The 21,213-nt window shown below is 44.9% G+C and overlaps 1 protein-coding gene and 5 non-coding genes across 12 annotated transcripts in view; 5 read left to right on the top strand and 1 right to left on the bottom strand.

Annotated features, from left to right (window-relative positions):
• Positions 1-21,213, bottom strand: part of phldb1b (pleckstrin homology-like domain, family B, member 1b) — a 66,441-nt gene that overhangs the window by 19,601 nt on the left and 25,627 nt on the right. For 5 of the 7 annotated variants that reach the window (XM_029518301.1, XM_029518303.1, XM_029518302.1 and 2 more), the window contains exons 6-10: positions 17,878-19,382; positions 6,140-6,457; positions 5,291-5,428; positions 5,042-5,179; positions 3,308-3,436 (exon numbers count right to left, since the gene is read on the bottom strand). In XM_029518301.1, coding sequence (XP_029374161.1) covers positions 3,308-3,436; positions 5,042-5,179; positions 5,291-5,428; positions 6,140-6,457; positions 17,878-19,382 — 2,228 coding nt within the window. The remainder of the gene's footprint in view (positions 1-3,307; positions 3,437-5,041; positions 5,180-5,290; positions 5,429-6,139; positions 6,458-17,877; positions 19,383-21,213) is intronic. The other 2 variants (XM_029518307.1, XM_029518304.1) reach the window with 2 other exon arrangements.
• Positions 44-135, top strand: trnar-ucu (transfer RNA arginine (anticodon UCU)). The gene is given in 2 exon segments: positions 44-80; positions 100-135. It is a non-coding gene; the product is annotated as a tRNA-Arg (tRNA).
• Positions 237-328, top strand: trnar-ucu (transfer RNA arginine (anticodon UCU)). The gene is given in 2 exon segments: positions 237-273; positions 293-328. It is a non-coding gene; the product is annotated as a tRNA-Arg (tRNA).
• On the top strand, positions 424-515 carry trnar-ucu (transfer RNA arginine (anticodon UCU)). Its single transcript is given in 2 exon segments — positions 424-460; positions 480-515. It is a non-coding gene; the product is annotated as a tRNA-Arg (tRNA).
• Positions 617-708, top strand: trnar-ucu (transfer RNA arginine (anticodon UCU)). The gene is given in 2 exon segments: positions 617-653; positions 673-708. It is a non-coding gene; the product is annotated as a tRNA-Arg (tRNA).
• trnar-ucu (transfer RNA arginine (anticodon UCU)) lies at positions 977-1,068 on the top strand. The gene is given in 2 exon segments: positions 977-1,013; positions 1,033-1,068. It is a non-coding gene; the product is annotated as a tRNA-Arg (tRNA).

The raw sequence follows: 21,213 nt of genomic DNA, 5'->3' as shown, positions 1-21,213 counted from the left end.
GTGGTGACAGTCTGGTTCTGTCTAACCATTTTACAGTACAAAAGGCTCTGTGGCGCAATGGACAGCGCATTGGACTTCTAGATGGATACAAAGGAAGTAATTCAAAGGTTGTGGGTTCGAGTCCCACCAGAGTCTAGTTTTATTAACGCTCTAATATGCCTCCTGACGCTGCCATCTTTGTGTGGAGACGGTTCTGTTGACAGTCCGGTTCAGTGTAACCATAACGCAGTATCCAAGGCTCTGTGGCGCAATGGACAGCGCATTGGACTTCTAGCTCAATATAAAGAAAGTAATTCAAAGGTTGTGGGTTCGAGTCCCACCAGAGTCAAAGCTTATTAGTGATCGCCTGATGCTGCCATCTTTGCGTGGTGACAGTCCAGCTGATGACAGTCTGGTTCTGTCTAACCATTTTACAGTACAAAAGGCTCTGTGGCGCAATGGACAGCGCATTGGACTTCTAGATGGATACAAAGAAAGTAATTCAAAGGTTGTGGGTTCAAGTCCCACCAGAGTCAAAGTTTATTAAGGCTCTAATATGCCTCCTGAGGCTGCCATCTTTGAGTAGAGACGGTTCTGTTGACAGTCCGGTTCAGTGTAACCATCATACAGTATCCAAGGCTCTGTGGCGCAATGGACAGCGCATTGGACTTCTAGCTCAATATAAAGAAAGTAATTCAAAGGCTGTGGGTTTGAGTCCCACCAGAGTCAAAGTTTATTAGCGATTGCCTGATGCTGCCATCTTTGCGTGGAGACGGTTCTGTTGACACTCCAGTTCAGTGTCTAACCATCCCACAGTACCCAAGGCTCTGTGGCGCATTGGACTTCTAGATGGTCCAAGAAAGTAATTCAGAGGTTGTGGTGTCCCACCAGAGTGAAGTTTTATTAAGGCTCTAATATGCCTCCTGAGGCTGCCATCTTTGAGTAGAGACGGTTCTGTTGACAGTCCGGTTCAGTGTAACCATCATACAGTATCCAAGGCTCTGTGGCGCAATGGACAGCGCATTGGACTTCTAGCTCAATATAAAGAAAGTAATTCAAAGGCTGTGGGTTTGAGTCCCACCAGAGTCAAAGTTTATTAGTGATGGCCTGATGCTGCCATCTTGAGTGGTGACAGTCCAGCTGATGACAGACTGTCTAACCATTTTATCATGCTGTACAAAAGGCTCTGTGGCGCATTGGACTAGATGGTGCAAAGAAAGTAATTCAAAGGTTGTGTGTTTGAGTCCCACCAGAGTCGAGCTTTATCAGCGATCATCTAATCAATGGCTCTCTCACTTTGTTTGTCGTCAAGGTTCCCTGAACTCAACATGTGTTCAAGGTTGGCTGAACAGGTGATGTCACCTGTTGGTTTATTAACTGCTGCTCTGAAGCTTCCACACTGCCATCTTTATTTTTTCAATCAAGCCATATTTGGGTAAGAGTTTCCAGCTAACAGTCTGGTTCAGTTGCGGGTTTGAGTCTTACCAAAGTCAAGCTTTATTAGTGATCGTCAGACAGACCTTTCAGTGACCTGCTGACCGCTTCCTGTAATAAAGGTTCTGTGGCGCATTGGACTGCTACATGGATACAATAGAAGTAATTCAAAGGTTGTGGGTTCAACGCCCATCAGAGTTTAGCTTTAACAGCGATCATGTCATATGGACACTGCCATCTTGTTTATATGAGGCCATTTTTGGAGAAGTCGGGGTTGTAAAGGAGTCAAGTCCCTGTATCAAGGGCTCTGTGGCACAATGGACAGTGGACTGGAATTCAAAGGTTGTGGGTTCGAGTCCCACCAAAGTTGAGGTTAAGTCACTTTTAGATCGGGTGGGACTTTGAGCACTTTTTAAAAAAAAAGTGAAACGCTCAGTTTATGATGAAACGGTAGCAGAGGATGTCAGCTGAGAGGGCGGTGCCGCAGGGTGACAAAGGACACTTTTATATTTACACAGCTGGAGGCGTTTGGCTGCATGTGGCCCAGCCATCAGAATCGGATGTTAATACCTGGTCTGACCAGGTCTGAGCTGGACCAAAATCAAATTTGATTGAAAAGATTGTGTGATCTTTTTTCAGATTTAAGTTGATACTTTCAGAACTTCCTTATTTTCTACCTACGTCTGGATCTGAAATAACTATAAACTTTACACAGAACTTGCTACGGCCTCGAGTGACAAGTAGACACAGTCAACATTAATTATTTCAGCCTTTTACCTTCAGAAAGCAGACATCTAACTCTGAACCAAAAAGCATCACAGCTGACATGAGCGTCACGTGATGAGAGCGAGGACAGACAGAGAATGGATCTAGTCAGGGCCTATGTTAATTGATTAGTGAGGAGTTATACAAATGATATGAGCCATGACACATTGCAGCAGAGATGCAGATCAGATTCACACATGCAGCAGCAGCAGCAGCAGCAGCGGGAGGTCGTGTCACAGGACCTGCACTTTAACCAAAAGGCATTACTAACAGCTGATGTGACCGGGGACCATTTTCATGTTAACCCAGAGGCTACGAGGGGCGTGTTGGTGTGGAGGAGGGAAAATTCCTGCACGTCTGTGAGGGGGCGCCTCGTAAATACACTGAGCATGTGTGTGTCGAACATATGTAACAGGCACCTTCTAAAGGCTGTGTGTGACGTGGAGGCGGGCGAGGGGGAACAAACACAATCCCGAGCCTCAGCTCCTCCACAGACTCACAGTTCTGTCTTTTTTTGCTGTGCATATTATCATGATATAATAAATTTATTTAGCTTAGTCTGACCTTCCAGATCTGATACGCTGTCATCAACTCATTTGTCGAATCATCAAGATGTAAAAGTCAAAAGTCTGCGCTACCTTTTTCTGAAATTAGCCTTCTGGCTTGTCCACCCATTTTGCCTTTATTTGACATTACTTTCTGGGCTTTCTGAGCTGAACTTAGCCTTTTGATAGCTGCAAAGTTGACTTTCATTTGACACTGCTCTCTACTTTTAGCTGAAGTCTGCCTTTTTTGTAAATTTTCACTTGGGAATTCTCACTGTAGGAGTAGATGCTACTCTGCAAATTTAGAACAGCTATTTTTACAGAAAACATACATAAGTGTGTGATTTAGTTTTAAACTTTTACCTGGTAAACATTCATCTAAACAAGTGAAAATACTACGAACACTATGGGTTGGTGATTCTGTGTGGGGGGCCAGAGGTGGGACGGCGGAACTGAGAGGTTTGGTTCACACTGTGTAGTTTTAATGCTTTAAACTGGACTTGGGCTGGGGGTGGTGGTGGTGGTGGTGGTGGGGGGGGGGGGGGGGGGGGGTCTAAGGTGCTTCTGCTGGACTGACGACCCACCCTTTTGAGCTGCTCTTGCAACTGTTCCCGCAGGGACTCGGGACAGTTATGAAGCTGGTTCTTCAGCTCAGCGTAGCCCTCCTGGAGGCTCTGCAGGGCCCGGCGCTCGGACTCAACATTAGCCCTCTCCTAGAAAGACATGACACACACCCACACACAGGATGGATGGGTGAGGAGGAGAGAGAGAGAGCGAGAGAGAGAGACAGAGAGAGAGAGGGATAAAAACACACCTCAAAATCCACGCCATGCAAATAATAAAAAGCTGCGAAGTGTTAGCAATAGACAGGTGGCGATTGATTTTAAAGGGATCAGTCTCGTCTATATTCAGGCCTCCGTTCTGTCGATGAAGGTTAAATACAGGTAGATCTTCAAAATGTTGGAGGAAAATTGCTTGAAAATTGGATTGAAATTTATCACAGCTGAGCAATTTCAATGTGACAGTCTCAATTCAGATACAGTGTTTAGATGTGAGAACACAGCCCTCGTGCAGCTTCACTCCAAAAGAGAGAAAAGGTAGATTCTCTGGAGCAGTTACAAGAAATATCTAATGACATGATTTGCTTCTTATACCATAATGCCAAAAACACTTTGTCAGATATTTCACTAAAGATTTCTCTATGGAACCAAAGTATACCAGTGACTTTTTGTCTTTATTTGTAAAGAGCTTTAGAGCTCAGTGGGCTGATCTGCTGTTGCCATCTTGGCAGGGCCACACTCCGATCTTCATTCCCAGATAAACCAAAAATGGGAGAAGAGGCAGAGCCGAGACTTTAGGGCACTCAAATGAGGCCACACCCTCAAAGATTCAGAGCTTTATGCTTTGATAAAATGTTAACAGTTTGAAGACGTGAAGGAGGAAATAAGAGACCAAAGAGTCTCAGACATTTTAACTCCTGAAAAATAAAATGGAGGTAGAAACAAAAATGTTGCCTACAATTTTCTGCTCTGTGCTTATTTATCAGCAGATTCTCACAAAGGTGAGATGGCAGACGTGTTGTTGGTCATAATTAGCCACAAAACCAAAATACATGACAGAGTTGACAGAGTGAGAGGGAAGAAACACAGTTCTGACTCTTACATAAGTTGATTTTCACAAAAAGTCACGGGACCAATCAGATAAATGAGCTTCCTCAACACTTCCTCAGTCTTGTGAGTGTTAAAATGTGTTGGATGTAGGTAAAAGGAAACAAAAAGGAGGGGACTCCTTAAACCTGCGACAGAGGACATGCTACAGCTACTGGAACGCCTTCGTCCTGCAGGAACCCGTGCACTACAACACAACCACAGACTACAGAGCCCATACAGCCACGGGGGGGTAGGTGTCTGTCATGCTGACAGCGGGGAGGAAGAAGAAGAAGAAAGGGGCAGCAAGGTGGATCTGAGACTGAGTAACCAGAAGTGCTGAGGAGGCAGAGAGAGGATTAGAGGTTAATGTATATCAGTTAGTTAGCGGAGTCGAGCTGAGGAAGAACCAGATGAGACAAAACGTTGAAAACATGCGAGACAGAGTAAAACACCCGAGGAGGAGAATCCAGATCTTAAATTCATCGACTCAGATGTGTTGCGAATCAGTTCAATTCCCCAAGACCAGGAAGAGCTCAGCCTCATGTCAGAAGTCCGGCAGTCGCCAACATATAGACGTAAAGAACAGGCAGTGTGTGTGTGTTCTCTGTCAGATAATCTATAGAACCTCAGTAAATACCTGCAGCCTGTCTGATTAAGTGCTCTCTCTACCTTGTCTTTTTCCCTCTGGATGGCGCTCTCCAGCTCGTCTAGCTTGTGCTGCAGCTGCGTGACAATGTCCGTCTCAGCATCCATCTGATCGAGCTCGGCCTGCCTCTCGCCCTGCAGCAGAGCCCGCTCCATCTCCGCCTGCCAGATCACAATCAAAGAAATACAAATTTATTGATGAAATAAAACAGCAGCCTGAGCCTCAGGACCTCCACACGCCCGGATGGTTTTAGACCAAACCAGATACTCCACCTCTTGTTTGGACTCCTGGAGCTGCTGCTCCAGCTCAGTCAGTCGGGTTTTGAGCTCATCGAGCCGAGCGAGAATGCGAACCCGCTCGTCCACCAGGTAACTGAGCTCAACACGACCTGGACCAGCTGAGTCCTCGTGCTGTAGGAGAAGTAAACAGAGGGGGTGAAGTCAGGTGGGAAAAGCTTCTAAAATAAAAGCCTTAACTATAATCGTAATGTGACCTATGAATGTGAGATTGGATAACAAAAGAACAGAGACAGAGGAAACAGAAGATTAATGATAAATTAAGTCCATGCAGGAGACAACACCATCTAAAAGGTGGGATGAAAAGGAGGGGGAGGGGTGCAGGAAGCAGCTCGGGGAAGCTGATGTTTTAATTTGCAGACTTTTCCTGACTGATGAAATATTCATCTGCACACTGAGCTGTTCATAGAGATTAGTGTTGTCTTTTTCTTGCTACGGAGGACACATTAGTGCAACCTTATAAAATATTCATGAGGTTCGCATCTTATGCATACATGTGGAGCCAAATCTGATCCTTAACTAACTTTGTTCATGAGTTTATCAGATGAAGTCACACACGACAGAATCAGGGCCCATTAGAAAAAGCTGATTCTCTAGTTTAATTCAAAAACAGCTCAAACCATCAAAGTAAAAATGCTGTAAAGACAAAGTGACTCTTGGAAGTGATAAATCCTGTGGCCTTAACATTCATAAAGCCTCCAGAAGCTTGACTGTAAAGCAGTGCCTGGTTCCCAAAGTTCGCTGGTTTTGACAGAGCCAAGCTCATTACTTGCACATGCTGATTCCAGAGCTGCATGCAGAGAGAAGCCATGTTTTCACTCTGACCTGTCTGTCTCCATTGTGCAGAGCTGACGCTGCGTTGGGAGCCGGAGACGTCCTCACCTCCTGATGAGTGCTCTCCGTGCTGCTACACTCTTCCTTAAGGTTCTCGTCGTCGCTCTCCCTCAGCCTCTGCGTCAGGCGCAGCGTCGCCGCGGATGGCGTCCCACCCAGGACATTCTCCACGGACGGTCTCCGCCCAGAACCGTTGGCCAGCCCACCGGGGAAACCCGTCCTTCCTGAGCCAAGAGGGTCCAGACCGGCGCTCTCTCCTTTGTTGTACTCAGCACAGAGGTTGAGGATGGTCTCCAGTCGCTGTCTCTCCTGACATCAAACACAGACCAAAGCAGGATGTCAGAAACTTTGATCGCTGTGTACTGTTTAACTTTAAGAGGCTCCTGGACCACAAAAGTTAAACTAGGAATAATCCACCTGCCAATCAAAATATTAATAAAGAGTTAGTGTGACGTATAAATATTAAATAATAATTTAATAACACAAACATACTCTCAGCTGTAGTAGAGAATGTGTCAAATCTCATTTCCTGTGTAAATGCTCCTGCTGATATTTCAAGGTACTATACGAGCTAATATTACAAATATCCTTGAATTTAATCAGAAAACTGATGTTCCAGCTGCATAACTGAAGTGCAGGAGTTGGAGAGTGACACTCAGCTTCAGTTTCAGTCGGAACAGACATCAAGTCTGTCCAGACTCTTCACGCCTCCAACATCAGAGCCAGACTCTCCAACTTGGTTGTCAGCTGTCACTATGACGAGGTCAGCCCACCTATGGGGTGGGGGGGGGGACTCCCAGCAGAGCAGGACCACAACAGAGTAACCTTTGAACCTCGAAATGTCAGCTGTTGGACCACCACATCAGATTCAGAGCGAACTGGCTCCTACAATCCAGCATTAACGCTCCTGTGGGCTACGGAGAAAAAATGTTCCGGTATAAAATCTTCTAATTTCATTATTACCAGTAATGGGGATTCAAACCAGATGGGCCTCCGCTGAAAAACACCTCCACAAAATGAGTTTGTGGCTTGTTGTTTTGGAGCCAGAGAAGCTCTTTGTTACTCTTTACTCTTGTGGTTTTTACTTCAGGCCTACTCATGTTTTTTGTTGCGTGGGGACAAACTGTTCTCGTACACAAATAAACTCCTCTCCATCTGACGACAGAAGCTTTCCCACTGAGGGAGCATCTGTGTGATTAGCAGCTAGTTTTAACCTGTAATCTGGGACCTGTTAGCGCTTAAATGAGTAGGTGGGAGTAAAAGATCCTTTAGGCTGTAGAAGGCAGAAAAAAAAGAATGAGACAAAACTTCAAAACATTTTCTGGCAAGTCTCTGACTACTCATGAGTCCTCCCACTCAACATCTGCTTGAACGTGCACACAGATTAGACCACTCAGCATCCTGATGCCTGTCTCGTCTTTGTCGGGGAAGCTGATTGGAAGCCAGTGCCGTCATTGTCACTGCCAGACGGCCTTCGGGCAAACAAACCTGTACAACGGAGGCGCAGCAGGACCACAGACGGCTCTCACACCAATTAAACGTGTTTGGTCTCAACAGAACTCGACTCGTTCCGACATCTAATCTGGTGCATGTCGTGCAAACTGTACTCAAATTATGCTCCTGATCAGCAGCGTGTTGACAGATTAACATGAATGAATCCCATCATTTCAGTGTTGTCTCATGTGGCTCTCTTAAAAACGTCAGAGGAATTTTTATGATCAGAGGCTGTTGACACCAAATCCACCAAAGCCTGTAAGCTTCTGAAGTCTCGCTCTGTAGATAACATGAGACGGGTCCCTCAGCGCTGGGAAGGAACAGGGTAGTACAGAAGGTCAGTGTGTTAATCCAGACCTTTAAACCGAACTGCAGACTCATGTGCCCCATTTGGAAAGGAAATGGGAAGTTCTGACACAATTGGGTTAGGGTTAGGGTTAGGTATTTAAATACAGAGGCTACATCGGATATTTGAGATAAATTATACTGTGAGTAAAAAGTTTATCCATCCATCGTCAGCAGACCAACTCCAAGGCAAAAGTCGGGCATTCAGTCAATTAAAGACCCAAAATGTCCAAAGCTAAACTCAAATGTGTGAACTCATGTGTGATAAAATCACTTCCTGCTGTCTGAGCTGAAGCAGAAACAGTTAAACTCCCTCGGTGAGTCCTGCTGTGTCATCAGGAGTCACAAGTCTGAAACCACCGACAACGTGACACACACAAACACGCAGCTCAGGGTAAACACCACCACAGTCCTCCGCTGTGCTCATCCTCCTGTCGATGTATTCAAAACAAGGAACATTTAACAATCACTGTAAACTTAAATTAAATTCCCGCTGAGACACACGGACATCCTCTAATGACAGTCGACAGACTGGAGTCCAGCTCATTTAAACGGGCCGAAGAGCTCGGGCTCCTGGAGTGACGTCCAGACAGGAAAACATCTGGATTGGTTTTAGGACACTACTAAACATCTTTTTTTTATATTATTTCCTTTTCTTCAACTGTTTTGTTTTATGACAGCCACTCAGATAAAATTGTTGTACATCAAGTACAAAGATGAGGTTTGGCTTCAGAATGCATTAACAACCTTTGGTGAACCTTTATCAATAATTTATTTAAAACAATAGCTGCTATATGCAGCTGTTGACACCAGACCAGACGAGCGAGGGTCGTTTTAACAGTTCAGCTTTAAACATTGAACTTTTTAAGCCAACTCCTCGCCGTCGTCTGGATGCGGTGATGTTTTGATTAAGACAACAAAACGTTTGCGACGTTGAATGCACAGGAGTTTGGAATTATCATGAAGGAATTAGATGATTTCCTAAAGTGCCGCTGTTGGCTTTCCTTCATTTACTCAGAACTCTCCTCACTTCACTCGTTGTTTTCATCCTCCCAGCAGCAGCAACATCTCCTCTTTGTGTCTCTCCTGTGGGAGTCCTTTAATGTTTCCTCCCTCCTCCTCCTGCCCCGTAGGGACCTTCCCTGTCTGCGCACCTTTGATCGAGACGGTTACTTTAAAAGTGGAAGCCTGTAATTTTCTCTGCCGATGTCACACGTGTAAACAGAAATCTCTCGTGTGCATTATTTCAAGAGTAAACTGCAAAAAGTTCAACAAAGCCTTCTTCTCTGTGTAGGTCTGCAGGCAGCGTCTGCTCAAACAAACCCCGTTCATGTTCAGAGCCCGATCCTCGGAGGGCTCATCGTGTTCAGATCCCAGAGGAGAGGCAATCCGATGAGACTAACAAGAAATATATTATTTAAATTAAATTTTTTTCCTCCCCTCCCGTTGAGGAACTAAGCAGAATCACAGGAGGACACGCAGCCTCAGACCTCACTGGATAACAAGCAGGTGGTCCTTCTTGTTGGCGTCACTGATCTCCAGATGAAACAGGTGATGAGGCGGCGGGCACCATTTAAACTGCCACAGAAAACTCATCTTTAAATGAGATCCAACCCCCGGGGGGGGAACTTCTCCAAAGCGAAGGCCGGGCCAGCATAGACACGACAGCACCAATGCCGAGATAGAGATGATTAAAGCTGAGATGGGAGTCTCATTTTGACATTTCTACAAACGCTGCTTCATTATTGAGATGGGACAGAGATAAGATCCAGTCTGAAATCTTTGTTGACTTAAATATAGAAGAAATGGTGAGATGAAATAAAGTCAGCAGCACATGGATGTTACAGTAATGAACCTCTGTGCCCTAATATCCATGAGACTGTTTAGCTGGAAGAGATTTATTGGAATTTGAAGTAAAATGCAAATAAATAATAATAATATTAATTTGAAGGTAAACGTAAATGGTGATTGTGACCTTTCAGGTATATGTGATCGTGAATATTATTAAGTATGAGTTTAACTGTAAAAGTTAATGTAAGTCATGTTTGTCTGTTATTCTACACTGAGGATTTGTCTTCATTTTACATTCTTGGGGCTGATTTATTTCAGTTCAGCTTCAGTCTCATCTGTTTCAACACCAATTGCAGCTTTTTGAAACACCTCTCTCACTTTTATTCTTTTCAGGGTCTTCCTCTCTCTCCCAAACACACACCCTTTCTCCTCTCAAACAAACTCAGGTATCTGTCATTATTATATTCACACACCTCCCTCCTGCTCAGCCCCACAGCATGACCCCGTGACCTCTTCACCCCTCTAAGCCTCAAACTGACCTCCATGATAAATCATTTTCATGCTAATTACATGCTCCTACTGTGAAGTATTTTACTAGTTCAGCTGAAAAATGCAGCACTTTATTCTTTTTTTTTCCAAGACGAGACTTAGATGAGAATTTTGCTCCCAAACTCTTGTAAAAAAAACGGTAGCTGGTTAACTTAGCTTAGCATAAAGACTAGAAATGGAGAGGAATTCAGCCAGCGTAGTTTTGTCTGAAAAGATTTGTTTCATTACCAATTTTTTTTACCCTTTCAGTTATGCTCACTTTCAATAGATGGTACAATTTACAGATGTCCCCTAAATGCCTCACAAGCAGGCAAAGGGACAGCAGTGCACTGTATATAGCCTTTATGGGAGACTTGGGGGGAGTTTATAGTTGTCATTGCAAAATGGCCAATATGTGGGGGGGGGGGGTCATCAGGGGCCCCTTTTTACCCTTGAGGGCTCTGAAGGCACCACAATCGACTTTCTGATCTAATGCCAGTCAAAACAAAAAAAGTATTAGTGCAGAATTTCTCCTTCAAACCTTCAGAGGATTTTTTTACTATGTGAAAATAATTTTCCAAAATCTTTGTACTCATACTGAAAGTTTTCAGAACAGCACATGAAAAACATCAGCTGACACCAGATACCTCTACCCCTACACAGTTAACAAAGAGCCTTAATATAGCAGTTCATTTATGTATGTTTTATTGTTTGTTAACTAACATCACAGAATTACTGCAGAACCAAAGTGCCCACGCATGACAGGTTATGTTTTTGTCACCTGCCACAATGTGAGTGAATGCAACAATCCCAGCGAAGCAGCATGAGGGTTTCAAAGCTCCCCTTCAGCTGGTAACCACACAGCATCACGCGTAGTCCTGAACAGTGCACATATTATCCAGATCAAGACCACAGAGCCTGGCACAGGAACATCCACAGTCTATTTCTGCAGAGCTTTGTTAATATTAGCAGCGGCATCGGTTACCTTCGTGAGCGCCGCCGCACCGCAGAGGAAGGCCGGCTTCTCTTTAGCCACAGAGAGCATATAGACCAGGGCCTGCTCCCTGCTGTGAGCTCGCCTCAGCGCCGGTATGGTCCTGCTGCCCCCAAGCACATGATACCGGTCCATGACACACTCTCTCTCTACAGCTCTGGAACAGGCCTGGAGGATGTTGCTGCTGTCTGAGTGCTCAGAGCTGTGGCTCCTTACAGCTCCTGCTCCAACGTTAACTGCTTTCTCAACTGGTGGTGCTACTTTGGGACAGATGGAGAGCAGCCTACACCCCCCCACCCACCCCTACCTCTGCTCCCCCCTCCCTGCCCGAGTGGTGAGAAGTATGGGTGAACTGGGGCGGAGTTAGAAACCAACATGTGTCAGGATTTCCTCAAGTGGGAGGTGGCTTCATGCTGGTTCTGAGAAAAGCAAAGGGGGCAAACTCCATATACCAAGAAGAACTTTATACTGTATGCACTGTCTGCTCCTCACTAGAAATAGGAAGATAAATTTAATCCAGGCAGATTTCAGTTTCAGACGTTACATAAGACAAACAAGTGGAAATAACAAAGATCAAACACGACTGGAATTGATGATAAACAACTGAATTATTAATATTATTTCCTTCTTTAATCCTGCAGCCAAAACTGCCAGAGGTATTTGGAGAGTAACACATTTCCTGCTCTGAGCTGTGAAAATGTACAACTTACACAGACCAGCATTTTCATTTTTTATGGTTTCATGTCGGGAATTTTCAGTTAAATTTTAATAATTTCTGTGATATCATAAAATTATTGTGTCAAAAGTGTTATAATATTATTATGTGGAACTAAAGAATAAGAAGAAATATTAAAGTGGGGTAAATTACTTGATTGAGCAATCATTTGAAGTTTGGAAACATCAGTTTTGTTTCCTAGCAGTCTGTGAGGACCATTTTATGTCATTGTATTGTGAAATTGATTGATCACATATATGTATGGGATTAAACTGAGTACAGCACATATAGGGTGTATAAATAACGTTTCTGCCTTCACAAAATATATTTAAAACCTCACATTTAATGTAGTAACACTTTATAGTGTAAATCACAATTCTGCAGTCTGACCATGACTCAAAAATTAATTAATAATATATTCAGAGAGAATGTTAACCGTGAAACTGTGGAATTAATCCCATTAATTATTTTCACAATAAGATTTAATGTTTAATTTTAACATTTCCTAAATGTGAAACATTTTTTTATGTATTTATTCATATAACCATTACTTTCATTCATTTATTTTCAAATTATTTTTTAAATATTTTGAACAGTACCAAACCTAACTTGAGAAGTGTTTGACACAGTGGCACTGAACAGTTAAATGACGCCCTCTAGTGTGGAGGATGTCAAACAGCAGGAGGCAGCGCTGCTGTTACAACAGCATGGTCACTTTTTCAACTTGACGAATGAGCAAAAAGTCTCCAACAACCAAGAACGGGCGCCTGCATCAATAAACACTGATGAGGGCGGGAAGAATAAAAGCATGAAGTGGCTCGACATGTCGTGATCTGACGCTTGTTTTCAAAAGTGAAAATCCACACGTGGCACATTTGTTGGTGTCGTCTCAAGACTGGATTACTGCAGCTTTCCTTTGGACGAGCAGGGAAACAGATTTATTGCTGTCCCAGATAGAGAGTCCGCACGACTCGTCTTATCTTGTCCGGGAACTATCTCTCCTCTGCTGTTTAGTTTGCAACCAAAACATTTAAAATCCCACTAATCTGCCTCCTGATACTGCACTGATTTTTCAAACACAAACAGGAAACGGCACAGTAAAGTTCCACCTGCTGCTCGGTTGGGTTGTGCAGCTCTGTGCATCAGTGAAGGTGCAGGATATATTTGGCCGTCTAGGTGGGCAGGTTTTGGTGTCGGATATATTTGGAAATGTTCTACAAGATGCTCTGTGGCGCTCTGTTCAACAAGTGTGAGGGTATATTTGGTCCACTAATCCTCACGGACAGCAGCAAAGATGCCGACCCTGCAGGAAAGACTCTTTTAGCGTGTCAAGCACACTCAACATTTGTGACGTCCCGCCGGGCTCGAGCAGACACAGAAGAAAAAGGTAGAGGGGATGGAGCAGATTGGTGAGCATGTGGGGATGATAAATGCCAGAGTTCAACTTCCTTTTGAATTTCCACTGAAGTAAACCTTTGCCTGAGGGAAAAATTTTAAGTGGAGCCTCATCGTTGATATTTGAGGGGGAGCTCTGCAGGAAAACAGACACTAACCCCCGAGAAAAAGCCCCATTTAGCAGTTTTAACCTTTAGCTGCATCTACCAGCCGTCCCAATATTAAGCCAAGTCAATGAGGGGTTCTTCTTCAAAAATAGCACTGGAACCGCAGAGGCAGAGGGATCTGGGTTCAAACCTGCGAGCTGGCTGCATTATTCCAAAGGCCGTCTATAAACCTGGACCTGGACTCTGGGTCTGTAAAAGTAAAGTCAATGCTGAAGAGCCTTAAAAACTAAACCTTCATTCGATCGAACGACCATCAGGGGCGACTATGCTGGATGTAGAAGTCAGATTGTCTATCTGAGGATGTCCCTCCTCCTCTCTGATGAGTTTACAGTCTTCAACACAACATGATGTTCATTTAGAGGGAAACAGAGCAGGAAGGAGGGGCGGGATTAGGGGGCGGAGCTACAGGGTAACTGACAGACTGTACCAGCCCATCAGCAGGTCAGCTCTACCTTCTCCAAATATGGGTTAGTCCCTTCCAAATAAAAATGGACACACACCAGTTGTTAAAAACAATGGTGTGATCTTCCCTGATGTCCTCCAATGATGAGGTCATCATCAGAGGACAGGAAGACAGCGAGTGTGTCCACCACAGACGAATCACACTGCGACTCGAGCTTCATGTGCCAAGTGTGTTTGCCAAGACAGCGAGTCGGTCAGATGGCCAAGTGGAGAGAGGAGTGCCAGGCCAGATTGGATCAGATGGACCCGAGGCAACAGTCTTCCCTGCACACAGGTCTTACCTCCGGCCTCCGACGGAAAACATCATTTAGCAGAAATTAAATGCTGTTTCAGGAGTTCAGTCGTCGGTATCATTTAACTCATTTAGGCAGGTGGTGATCTTTTTAAACGTGCCCACATTTCTCACAGGCCCATTTTTAAATGAGAATATTATCATCAAAACATGAGCCATAAACTGAAAGAGGGAAAAGTCTCCTGTGAAGCTTCATGGGGAACAGAGATGCATGCGTTGATAATTTACTGTTCATTCTTTCAGATTAAAGGCACACTTTACCAATTTTTTTGAGTACTAGCTTTCAACTGCACCTAACCCTAACCCCATTGGATTTGGCTTCTCTGAGTGTTTTTTCCTACAATAAACTTTTTTTTTAATAACTCAGAAAACATTCAGCCAATCAGAAGAGAGGCTCAGTTCCTCTCACCTGGTTGGCTGACTGAATTCTTGTCACAGAGAGAAGGCCGAGAGGAAACATAGAACGACACTGAGATGGCTTATGGTTGGTAAATCCATGGATTTATCTTCTTAAATGATGGACAGCAACACGTTTTTTGTAATATATGGGACCTTTAAACAACAACAGGCCCACATGCATTCAAAATCCAGCATGAGGCTGGTAAATCAGTGCTCCAGTGTAATCGTGTAGCTGTATCTCCCTGCAGCCTCCTGCTGCCTCTGAGCTGTGTACTGCTGTTGATTTCACAATAAGACTCTCAGCACTCGCTGTTCATATAACTTTGTTTTTTGGTAATCAGTTGTGTGAATGAGTAGCAGGCTGTGTGTGAAATGCTTTAAATGCAGACGCTCTGGGGCAAGAAAAATCTGTCATGACAGTGAGTCAACTGTGACTAATTACGGGCCCTGCAGCTCCACGCCCTGCCTTCTCCAAGAGCTGCAAGTTTCCATGGTAGAAAAATACAATAAAATCACAGGCTGCTGAGGCATCTTCATTTCAGTTTCAGGCACAGCTTGTGCATTTAATTTACTTGACATAAATGTCCTTTTAGCCTCCCATGTCATGCGCTATTTGCACAAATCTAGTGTAAATATTATTCTTTGTGTGCTTGTTGTTGCAGCAGTCCAAAGGTGGCTGTGTGGAATTACAGTGAGAACAAACAGTCTGAGGTTTAAGTAAAGGTTAACACAGGCAGTGAAGATGGTAATGGTCTGTTTAATTCGCTTTATCATGCCAAGAATCCATGCCTTGTAGTAGTAGGAGTGAAAAGGTATCTAATCCACCATTAGAAACTCTCTCCTGAGCAAGTACAGGCAACATTCCTTTTGGTTAGTTGGCATCGTAATCCACAACAGCAATTTATTTGTTGGCTGCTCTGGTGAGTGCATTTAATTGCCCAAAAATGTCACTGAACAATTGAGTTCATTAAATGTGCAAAGAAAACACAAGGAATCCTGATGTCATGAGAGCACTGCTGTTCAAAGCAATCTCTCATTAAAAGGTCCATACAGCCTGCATGTAGACCACCGTTTGGTCTTTGGTTATAAAGCAGGTCCAGTTTTTTTAACAAGCAGCTAAAACTTAATCATATGAGATAGAAACTTTCTATCAAACCAAATGTATTAAGTCATATTTTAGAGGGTTGGATTCTATATATTACTTTGTGCTTAAGATCTGAAAAAAAAAAGAAAAAGAAGAAGTCCTGGGGCTGCTGTGGCTCAGGAGGTAGAGAGGGTTGCCCACTAATTAGAGGGTTGTTGGTTTGATCTCCAGTTCTTCCACACAGTCCTCTTTAAAGTGTCCTTGGGCAAGATTCCTGAACCCTAAATTCCTGCTGTTCCATCAGTATATGAGTTTGGTTTTCTATGATCGAGGGGAAATCGGAGTGCTGTATGAATGTGAGGGTGAAAGGGGGAATGGAAGACTACAAAAGTGCTATTTAACTTTATAATTTCAGCTCTTGCATTCACTTTTAATGAGCATATTAGTGGCAACACTTGCCCACTTGTTTATTCTTGCAGTGATCCAACCAGCCAATCATGTGTCAGCTGCAAAAGATCACCTGTATGACATCACTGTAGGGCGCCATCATGCCATCTATGGTTTATTGTGACACATTATGAAGTCACAGCTCCAGCTACAGAAGATTCTTTGTCAGCGAGGAGAGCCAAATCTAACAGACTCACTCATCAGCATCTGATCATTAACAAACCGTCAGCGGGTTAACTGCTGCCACAAAATGAGAAAACATCAACAAACTGTACAAACTGGACAACGAGATTTACCGCTGTGTGGGACCAGAGCAGGACCAGGTCCGTCCCACTCAGCCAGCTTCACTCGGTGTCACACTTTGTAATTAGAAGCAGGGCAGCCAGACGCCTTTTCACAGAAGCACAAACACATATAGAGACTTTTCACAAAGAATCTTGTCTCTGCAGTTTCATTCAAACTGGCAGACAAGTTCAAGATGTCCACCGCCGCTGCCCTCCCCCCTCTACTCAGTTTAGGAAACAACAAACAATGCGGTTGCTATGGGCTCATCTGGGCGCCCTGAGACCACATGTCAGCAGTGGTTTAGGCAGCCGACTGCCAAGTTACAGACAGTTTGTGTTTGTTTGGAAAAGGAGGGAGCGAACAGGCCTGTGAATGATCTCAAAAGAGAGACTGCCAGAGTTACACTCCTTTCCTCCAGGAGGTCAAACAGATAAGAGTTAGCCCAAGCGTCTGCAAGAATGTTCGCCACATTTCATCACAAAGCAGAACTCCTCCAGTGATAATCACACCAATCAAATTCTTTTCAATATGTCTGAAGCTGCTCCAGGCAGTTTCCTGACCTTGGATCCCCCAGTAAAAACCCTCCCACATCACACTGGAGACATTTATCCTTGTCAAAGTCAATATAAAATCATACCTATGTATGCTTGCTTTTCACAGCTGATCAAAATGCTGCAATGAAATCCTTTCAACAGACTCGTTTCAACAAGATCAAGAGAAGCATGCGTAAACATATCAAACTACGAGTGCAGCATAATCCAAGGTCTGTCAGTGCCAATGTATTCAGAATACTCCTCAAAACACGTGTATTACCACCGAGATATTTCTACCTCAATTAACTCTTCAAAGGTCTCGGAGCTGTGAGCAGAAATTTAAGCAAATGTGTACGTGAGACTTTTCAGTTGTTTTGATTTCCTCCAGCTGAAGTGAAAACGGTTTCTGTTGAATTTATCTGGAGAAACGGGTACAACTATAGGAAGCTTTGTTCTCCTTCAAGGAAAGAAATAACTCAGTTCAATTAGGACTTGGACTTTACATAATCCTCTCCACATTGCACATATAGTGTGCACTGTTATTGCAAATACCACCAAACTTCCATGTGCCAACACATGCAGCAAAGCACTGTGGGTCGGGCTGAAACTCTGGTCATCCCGTAGACAAAAAAATTGCTGTAAATTTATAACCTTTCAGTCCAATTCCATTAACTGATTTATAACAATATTGAGCTCTGATATATTGAGGAAAATTGCTGTGGCCTTGAATGTACAGACGTGTTGTTAAATGTAAACTGAACCACAGTAGTTTCCCTGTGAAGAATCTTCCAGACTCACCAGTCTCTCCATCTCCTGCTCTCGGAGCCGCTCCTCTCTCTGTCGTCGGTGGTACTCCAGCAGCTCGTCCTCATTATCGCTGATTTCCGTGATGCTGTTCTTCCTCTCCCTCATCCCGGGGTGGGGTCTCCCTGCAGACATCTTCCTGTGGGTCCTGGGACTGGCGGCAGGGGAAGAGCCAGGCAAGGAGCCCAGGCTGTAAGCAGGAGAGAGAGTATTCCCAAAGCTTGCCTTCCGTACCCCTGCACCACTTCCACCGCCCTCCATCATTGCCGAGGTAGGGGAAGGACTGCGGGCTCTGATCCCCCTGCTGCTCATCGGCTCTTCAGATGTGGAGCCCGTCTTTCTCCTGAGCCGGGGACTCTCAGGAACAAGCTTGGCAAGACCTGAGGGACTATCTGGAGTCCTCAAGGTGTGAATTGTCCCTGGGAGCGCTCCTGGAAGTACCGGGACCCCTCTCCGAGCCATGGACGGGCTTAGAGGTGGCAGCTCTCTCATGTTGCTGCTCGCTCCGCTGCTTCCGTTCAACTCCAGGTTCCTCCTGGCCAAGCGAGGGCTTTCAGGAGGCTGCAGTGAACGTGGATGCTGCTGTAGAGGCGATCCTTGGATGATGTGGACAATGGGATCCAACGGAGGCTGGAAGGCTCTGCTGGGCTGGGAAAGCTGCCTGGATGGGCTAGAAGTGAGGGAGCGATCAGCTAGTGTGGTCTGTTCTCTGAAGGGGCTGGCCGGCCTTTCCTGCAGCACTGCGTTTGTCTTGGTCCTGGGACTGGAGGGAGACGGGGATGAACAGGTAGAGAATTTGGAAGCGAGTCTGGGACTACTTGGCACAATATTCCTACTGCTAAGAGACTCATTAGAGGACAGAAGGGGGGTCTGTCGAGGACTCTCGGACCCGTCTTGGCCTAGTCCTCTGCGGGTTGGCTTGGGGCTGGGAGGAGTTTCTGACAAGACCTTCCTCTGCAGCCTAGGGCTTTCCTGAACCTTGGCCCCCCCCCCACCGCTGCTGAAGTTCGGCAGTATGGTCCGTGGCTGGGGTACAGGCGGAGGCTGGGAGGTGAAATTGTAGCTAGAGGAGCGTACAGGCACTGGTGGCAGAGAAGAACTCTGGTCCTGGGGCCCTCCACTAGGAGACGGGCTGGTAAAGCTGCCACTGCTGGCCGCTGAGGGTGAGGAGAGGGGGGAGAAGGGAGGCGAAGTATTCTCATAGCTGGACCCCACAGACATGGCCCCTGGGCTGGTGGGAGGAGACAGCAGATACCGGCCCCCTCCATTGACCATGGGCGACAGGGGAGAGTGGGTGATTGCTTGGTCTCCTGGAGGCTTTTTGGCTTCCAAAGATGAAGGCTGGGGGTCATCCATGGCTAGAGAGTCCATGATGTCCTGGAGGTCCTTCTCAATGGAGCTGACGATTGCACTGTGCTCAGACTGGATTCTCTCTCCAGGAGCTGGGGGAGACTGGGCTGGACCCGACTGGTGATTCCCATTGACCAAGCTCTCAGTATCTGACGGGGAAGAAGACAGAAAACGGACATCAGGCTTCGGCTTTCGACAAAAATATGACATTCAAAATAAAGCAAAATCTCATTTAATAAATAAATGTCAATAAAAATTCCAAAGCAAAAGGTTGGTGCTGAGGTGACTTTTGTCAAATGAGTAAATTTAACTTGACAACGCAATGAAACATCATCTGACATGTTACTGTACAGTTGTTATTGTTAGATAAAATACAGATTTGGGGCTCTTCAGCCGTCTACGTCCATTTTTTAAAACGCAGTCTATTTTCCTCTTCAGCGCAGCCAATGTCATTCTCTGCCTTTCATCCGAATAAAGCGGTAGAGGACACTTCTCCCCACTGGCCTGAGCGCTTATTACAAGTGCCTTCAATGGCTTTTACTTAGAGAGTGTAATACCTTGTGATCTATGCTTTACCTTTACCTTATCTCTGATGAGGTCTACTGCAAATCAGCCAAAAGACCCAATCTTTCCCATCTTTCCCTGAGCGACAGACGGAGACAAAACAGGCAACACAGCGGAGCAAAGTCTCACTCATTGACTGCCTTCTCGTCACATTGTGACCTTGCCCCTTCTGTTTGGAGATGTGTGTTCATCGGCCTCGTGTAGAACCCGGGCACAAAGACAGATAACGGATTATGGGTGAGGAAGGAAGGAAGGACACAGGCGAGGAGATGAATGGATAGACAGGGATGTGCATCGAATAGGGATCAGGAGAAAATGTGCCTACATAACCCAATTACTGTGTGGCCTGAAAGCAACATAGGACAAAGGCCAGGTAATCTAATCTTAACCGCCTCTCTTTAATGTCAGCATAGTAGATTATTACAGCAGAAACACACAGCCATGTGGGAGATTCACCAGTGTGGCCTTAAGGCAAGGATCAGAACAGAGATCAGGTTTTATTACTGATAAATGAAATCCATTTAAATAGACTTCTTGTCTGGTTCCTTGGAAACATGTGGATAATTGCAGAGAGGAGTCATTAGCACCAATGCTGAGAGGTAAGAGGGGACAGCAGCAGAACAGAGCCATCATGTTCAGTCGTGTTGTAATAACATTAGAGATACACAACAAAAAATAACTGCGTGTAACGGAGCAAATGATAAAACAAAGAAAGTGTAAATAAATAAGAAAGCCAATTTAGCCTCTGTCGTGATGATGTCAGAGATGGAGAGAGAGAAAAAAAACTACTAACAAATAATGCATTAGCTGTGCTTGTTCAGCAGAGATGGGAGCAGCTTCCTGTTCCCCTGTAAGGACTCTGCCTTCATGACAGTCGGACCACAGTCACAGCTGGACACAGACTGTCACATCATGGCTCTTCTCATGACTTTGCATGAGTGTCAGTGTCACATGTACCTCTGAGAAAGCACACACCACTGTATTCTTATCTGCAGGGTCATCCAAAGCAAAAATCAAAAATCAAAACGAGGAGCTGCAGCTGGAGGGGGGTGACAAAAATAAATGCATCAAGGGAAAGCCTCAATGCAATGATGTCATTCATGGGATACAGGCTTCCGCCAAACTTCATTCAAAAATGAGTCAATTAAGTGTTAGCTCGCTTTACGGTAAAACTACGATCCTGACACGAAATGACTTAATATTTCATTAAACACGACCACCTCTAAATTTCGGCGTCAGCGGGATCATCGGTAATAAACAAACACCGGGCTCATCAGCTGTTTCTCCAACATCTCACTGTCATCTCATCACACAGCGGTTCCGTGAGCAGAGCAGGGAAATATGAATCAAATTCGAGCTCACACTGACGGATAGCATTCCCGAACCACAAACACAGACCAGAAAATCAGTAATATT

The sequence above is a fragment of the Echeneis naucrates genome, chromosome 13 (assembly GCF_900963305.1).
Source record: "Echeneis naucrates chromosome 13, fEcheNa1.1, whole genome shotgun sequence".
Taxonomy (NCBI): domain Eukaryota; kingdom Metazoa; phylum Chordata; class Actinopteri; order Carangiformes; family Echeneidae; genus Echeneis; species Echeneis naucrates.
The sequence above is the reverse complement of the archived record's forward strand: the minus strand, read 5'-3'. Positions and strand labels throughout refer to the sequence as shown.